Source organism: Orycteropus afer, unplaced genomic scaffold (assembly GCF_000298275.1).
Source record: "Orycteropus afer afer isolate SDZICR_OR568_19922 unplaced genomic scaffold, OryAfe1.0 scaffold00039, whole genome shotgun sequence".
In the NCBI taxonomy this organism is placed as follows: Eukaryota; Metazoa; Chordata; class Mammalia; order Tubulidentata; family Orycteropodidae; genus Orycteropus; species Orycteropus afer.
This window is the reverse complement of record NW_006921626.1, coordinates 13,065,570-13,071,992: the sequence shown is the minus strand read 5'-3', so window position 1 is coordinate 13,071,992 and position 6,423 is coordinate 13,065,570. Positions and strand designations below refer to the sequence as shown.

The 6,423-nt window shown below is 45.2% G+C and overlaps 1 protein-coding gene across 1 annotated transcript in view; it reads right to left on the bottom strand.

Moving 5' to 3' along the window:
- Window positions 1-3,519, bottom strand: part of EPHX1 (epoxide hydrolase 1) — a 25,936-nt gene extending 22,417 nt beyond the window's left edge. The window contains exon 1 of the mRNA XM_007936969.2: window positions 3,337-3,519. Coding sequence (XP_007935160.1) covers window positions 3,337-3,519 — 183 coding nt within the window. The remainder of the gene's footprint in view (window positions 1-3,336) is intronic.
- Window positions 3,520-6,423: the final 2,904 nt, after the last annotated feature.

Sequence of the window (6,423 nt, the reverse complement as noted above, 5' to 3'; positions counted from 1 at the left end):
TCTTCCTCAGGGATGTGTTTTGGGTCTGTATCCTGGTCCCTTGTTTCTCCTGGTTTATCTTGCTTCTCTGTGTGAACTGTGATGCTCTGTTGTCTCTGAGGCATTGTGACATTTTTTGTGTTTATATTTAATTGGTGATTGTATGTTGGAGTGACTTACCCACTATTTTCATTTTCTTTGTTTTGTTTGTGTGTTATCTATACAAGCAGGATACTGTGCTCCTCTATTCGTTAGTTGACAGCACTTATACCCTCACCACCTGTCTCCTTTCCTGTTGTCAGCCTCTCATATGTCCCTGCCGACCTTGGCAAACACAGCCTAGTCTTAGGTCCTGTTTTCATTCAGGTTTTTCCACTAGTTGGTGCCTAATCCACTTCTGTATAGTTCCTTTCAAAGCTCAGGACTCCAGGATTATCTTCAGTATCCCTGTCCATTGGTTTTTCTTTTCTTTGTTGAAGAGGGTCTTGTCGCTTGTCTGCCTATTCCTCCATTTTACCAGATGTCCCCCTTTTGATTTTTTTTTTAACCATCTGAAAATGTAAAATCCATTCTTAGCACATGGGTGTACAAAACCAGGGGGTGGGCTGTAGTCTGCTGACCCAATATACAGCATCAAATGATACATTATAACTCAGATGGGATAAAAATTACAGATCAGAAGAGAAGGTGCAAGGTGAAGGGGCATGTGGCAGGTATACTGACCAGCCCCCAGTGGGGAAAGTTCACATCTACTCAGAGAGCATCCTGAAACTTATGAGGGCTTTCTCTCAGGAACACCTAAGTGATTTCAGAAATCTTAGAGGGAGTCTAAGGAGCTCTGATGATACAGTGGTTAAGGCATTTGACTGCTAACCAGGTGAGTGGTTTGAACCCACCAGCTGCTCCATGGAAGAAAGATAAGGCAATCTGCTTCTGTAAAGATTTACAGCCTTGGAAACCCAGCAGGGTTGCTGTGAGTTGGAATCAACTCAATAGCAGTGAGTTTGGTTTGGTTTTTAGTAGAAGGACTCTAGGAACTCACTTAAGGACTTATTCTCAGGGCTCAGCCTCTGTCCTAAATAATGAGGCTGCAAGGCTTCTATCCGGTTCATTCTAATTTGAACCCCTGCTGATAATTTGCATTTCTACCCCAGATATACTGAATCAAAATTTATATTTTAATAAGATGCATAGGTGCTTATTTCTTCTTTAAATTGTATTCTGTTGTTGTTGAGAATATACACAGCAAAACACACCAATTCAACAGTTTCTACATGTACAATTTAGTGTCATTGATGATATTCAAGTTGTACAACCACTCTCACCCTCCTTTTCTAAGCTAGTCCTCCATGATGAAGATAAACTGCCCCCTAAGGTTCTTATCTTTCAAGTTGCTGTTGTCAATTTGATCCCATATAGGTAGTTCTTAAGGAGCTCTGGGGTGTAGTGGTGAAGGTATTTGGCTGCTAACCAAAACAAACTGTTCCACAGAAGAAAGATGAAGCAGTCTGCTTCCGTAAAAGATTTACAGGCTTGGAAACCCAATGGAGGTTGCTATGAGTCAGAATCGACTCAGTGGAAGTGAGTTTGGGTTTTTGAGTTTGAGAGAGTTCTTAAAAGAGCATAATGCTCAAAGCAGAGGTTTGTTAAAATTTTTACTATTAAGCTAAACTATTTTAGTTTTAAGATGACTTCAGGGGATATTTTTGGTTTAAGGTTTAAAGATTATCTCAGGGCAACAGTTTCAAAGTTTGCCCACTTTCCACAGTTCCAGAAAATCTAGAGTCCATGAGAATTTGAAATTCTTGCTCTGCATTTCTCCCTTTTGATCAGGATTCTTTTAGGGAATCTCTGAAGGTCCCTGTTGTTGTTGTTATGTGCCCTCGAGTAGGACCCGACTCATAGCAACTTCTCCTTGGGTTTCTGAGGCAGTATCACTACGGAAGTAGATTGCCCAACCTTCCTTCAGAAGAGTGGCTGGTGGGTTTGAACTGCCAGCCTTCTGGTTAACAATCAAGCCCTTAGACACTATGCTACCAGAGCTTCCCTGAAGGCCCCTAGGTGATTATTATGTGGACAGAAGAACCACCTGGGGATCTAGAAGAATCACCTGGGGGTTCATCAAAATGTCGATTCTGATTCAGTATATCTGGGAGGGAAAAATAGAAATTCTCAACATGGAGTCAGATAGGAATGAATCAGTTTGGAGCCCTGCCAGAAGCCCTCTGAGAGTCTCTCAGTGGTGCAAATGGTTATGCTCTGCCGCTTACCCAAAGGTTGGCAGTTTGAGTCCACCCAGGGCTGTGCCTAGTGATCTACTTACTTTCAAAAATTAGTCATTGGAAACCCTATGGAGCACACGTCTATTCTGACACACATGCATTTGCCATGAGTTGGAATCAATGGAAATTGGTATATATAACCAGAGAGTCTCAGTCCAGTTTCTCTGGGTTCCGCCCAGTTTATATCTTTTAATCCTTTCCTCCTCTGAACTCTCATGACTTCCTACCAGTACCTCTTATGGCATTTATCCCTATTTTAGCTAACTTTTCTTTGTATATATTCCTTTTCTCACTTACAAGACTACGTGCAAGGGGCCCTGGTGGCACCCACCCTCTGGTGCTGCTCAAGCCTAGTTCTTCCATAAGGCTGCCCTCTCAGGTCACCCCTCTCACTGATCACTGCCTCCTGACTCCAGCCCTATGTGGTGGAGAGGCCAGTGGCTTTGGAGTGAGGTAGGCTTGAGTTGAAATCATCCTGCTTATTAACTCAGTCACCTTGGACAACGTGCTGTCACGTTTCTGAGCTTCAGTTTCTGCATCTATAAAATGGGAACAACAGTCCTCATTCTACAGGATTACTGTAGGGACTGAATGTGATAATGAAAGCTGGGCACATAATAGGTGCTTAATTGATGCCTTTTTAGTGCTACAGTGTTTATGCCGTCACTACTCCACTATTCACTCAGGGCCAATGGGAACCTACTAACATTCTCCCGTTAGCTCACTGCTAAGGTTTCAGGTGGGTCACCAAGAAGGTGAAAAAAGCTGCCTTCTGTGATGCACTTGTGTCCAGCTGGCACCTACTCTCCTGTCTGGACATTGCTGGGGTCTTGGGGAGAGAAAGGAGACACAGAGGATAGGAAGGAGAAGGGATGGGGTGGGCGAATCAGGGATGCCTCTCTGGAGAAACTATGTTTGCTCAGCAGGAGAAAAGTAGACACACTAATGTCTACTTCCCATGCCTCTAGCCCCTCCCGGTCCAGTCTTAGGCCCAACCCCCATTTCAGGGAACCACAGAAGGGTCAGCCTCCCCACCCTCTCTCTACTCAGCCCTGCCTGGGAAAAGGTGCTTTACTTTGATTTCCTCGTCCGATGTTTCCACCTTGAAGGGGCGGATGCTCTCATCTTCCTCAGTGGTGGGCCTCGTCCCTGGTCCCCACCACCCATGTTCAAGAGGCAAGGTTTCTTCCTGGTCCCGGGAGACAAATAAGTAGATGACAAAGCCCAGCACGAAGGTGAGGAGAATCTCCAGCCACATGACTCCTGCAAGAAGGAGGGGATTCCATCAGCAACAGAGACCTTCTGGGACCACCCCAACCCTGGAGACAGAGACACCAAACCCCCATGAGCTCCTCCCCATGAGCTCCTGCCCAACCCTATTTTATATTTTTTAACTAAAATAATATAAATATAATATAGAAAAACTGGGGAAAAAACAGAAAAGGGGAAAATTATCCATAATCCTACTAAGCTATGAAACATGTTAGTTGGAAAAATATGAATCAGGGTTGACTTCTAACAGCCCTTGGTGTTGGGCCTACATTTCTGTGGCCTCATGTTTGTTGAAGGACATCCGCACCAGAAACTCATGAGAAGGTTTCTCTCACACCCTCTGGATGCCCTCCCCCCACAGGAGGAAGTTTGGTGGACTCCAGAGACAGGCAGAGCCTCTGAGGCTCTGTACCTCTCTTTGAGAAGGGCCTGTCCTCAGGACATCCAAGGGGCAAGAGAGGTCTGAGTGCTAGGTGGTTAGAATCAGTCCAGCAGCATGTCAAGAAGCCCTGCCATGGCCCACATCTTTGCTGTGTCTTGATATCGTTTGTCTTTTTTCTCAGGCACGGAGGGAGGAGCTGAAACCCAATACCAGGAAGATCTTGGCCCAGCGTTGTTCTCTAGCTCCTCATCTTCCACATTCCCAGGGAAGTAACCCTAGAGAACATGCCAGAGAGAGAGGGTGGTGCTGGCCACAGTGTAGTGAGGACCCAACGAGGGAGAAAGCACGGTATCTGAGCTGAGGCCCTGGCCCAGGCCCTGCTGGGGAAACTGTGTGTTACCCAGTCTCTCCACACTCTGCGTTCCACATGTTAGATGCACAGGACCCTCCCCTGGACCAGAGCCGTGTCACTTCATACCTAGATGACCTCAACATCTTTCAAGAGAGGCATCCTTCACTGGAGGGAGTGAGTAGTTGGACCTGAGGGCTCAGGATCATGACTGCAGGGGACATCAAGTTCAACTGACATAACATATACACAAAAACGTTGCACATCCTACTTTGGTGAGTAGTGACTAGAGTCTTAAAAGCTTACAAGTAGCCATCTAGATGCAACAATGGGTCTCTCCTCATCCAGAGCAAAGAAGAATGAAGAAAAGCAAAGACGTGGAAACAATTAGTCCAAGGGACTGGTAGACCCCATCATCCTCAGCCTTTATGACCATGAGGCCAGAAGAACTAGATGGTGCCCAGCTACCACTGTCAACTACTCAGAAAGGGATCAGTGCAGGAGATCCTGGATAGAGTAGGAGGATAATGTGGAACAAAATTCAAAATCACAAAAAAATTTACTGGTCTGATAGAGCCTGTGAGACTCCTGAGACCATGGCCCCTAGTTGCCCTTTAGGTCTGGAACTGAACTTACTCACGTGGCTTCCAGCCAAACAATAAACAGGCACATAGGGTGAACATTTACATCAGGCAGAAACACTCCTTGCAGCGATCAATATGGGAAAATAGAAGGGCAGTATTTGCACAGGAAGATAGCTTGGGGGGCCAAAATGCATAGGAAAGAAGGACACAGGTAAGAGCTAACTACAGGGTGGAGGTGAGAAGAGAGCTGTTACATTGTGCAGAATTGAAGTCAATGTCATGAAACAAAATGTGTATGAACTGTTGCATGGGAAACTAATTTGCTCTATAAACTTTAACCCAAATCACAATAAAAATAAATAAATGATTAAGAGAGGCAGTCTTCAACCTTATGTCTCAGAATCACTTCAGCATTCTGGATATAGCTTGCATGCTCAGCCCTTGAATGTGGTATGAAAAGTTGGCTCACCTCCTCTAGGAAGTGAAATTCAAAAGTCACTCAAGGCCTTGTTTTCTCAGTACTGATTAAAAATCTAAATGTGTCTGGGCAAAGGCCTCTGCCACCCTAGCAGGGCGGTAGCATGTGGTTTGCTGTTACCAGTTCTGCCCCTAGCTTAAAGATAGGCACAATTTTTTTTCAGTCCCAAGTCTGATGCCAGCTGAATACCAGCACCAGCATGCCTATAATTAAAACAAAGTAAGGGATAGCTAGGGAGCCCTGGTGCTGCAGTGGTTAAAACACTTGGCTGCTGACTGAAAGGTCAACAGTTTGAACTCATCAACTGCTCCATGGGAGAAAGATGTGGCAGTTTGCTTCCATAAAGATTACAGCCTTCGAAACCCTATGAGCAGTTCTCTGTCCTATAAGGTCGCTATGAATTAGAATCAACTCGATGGCAACAGGTAAAAGATAGCTGGTCCCTGGATGGTACAAATGGTTAATGTACTCAGTGGCTAACCAAAAGGTTGGAGGTTTGAATCTACTCCAAGGTACCTCAGAAGAAAAGCCTGGCAATCCACTTCTGAAAAATCAGGCACTGAAAACCCTATGGTGCACACCTCTACTCTGACACACATGCGGTCTCCAGAAGTCCGAACTGACTCCATGGAAACTGCTTATTTAATTAATTTATTTATTTTTAAAAAAGAGTATCAGAAGGTGAGTCCCTCCTATTTTAAGGAATTCAGCAAAGAAAACTTCCACAGGCTTCCTCCATTTCCAGAGAGATCTTCTCTCCTGGCCAGGAAATCCTACACTTTGAAAAGGTAGAGAGGAGTCAGCTACTAGCCTCTGTGGTATGTGAAGGTAGGCCTAGGCTCTGAGTCTGTGGGACATGCAGGGGAGCATTGAGAGGAGGTAGAGTGCAGAGGCCCCCAGCAGAGGGACACAGCCTACCTGGCAGAGCCTACCAGCCCAGGCAGGCAGAAACTGTCTGTGCTGGTCACCTGCCCTAACCATGCCCACTCAAGCAAGATATTCAGTCAATCAAGACAGTCAATATATGTGCAAATATATGTGGTAGAAGCATATAGCACAAATTTTGCATGAAATTACAAAGGGAGATGCAAGGATAA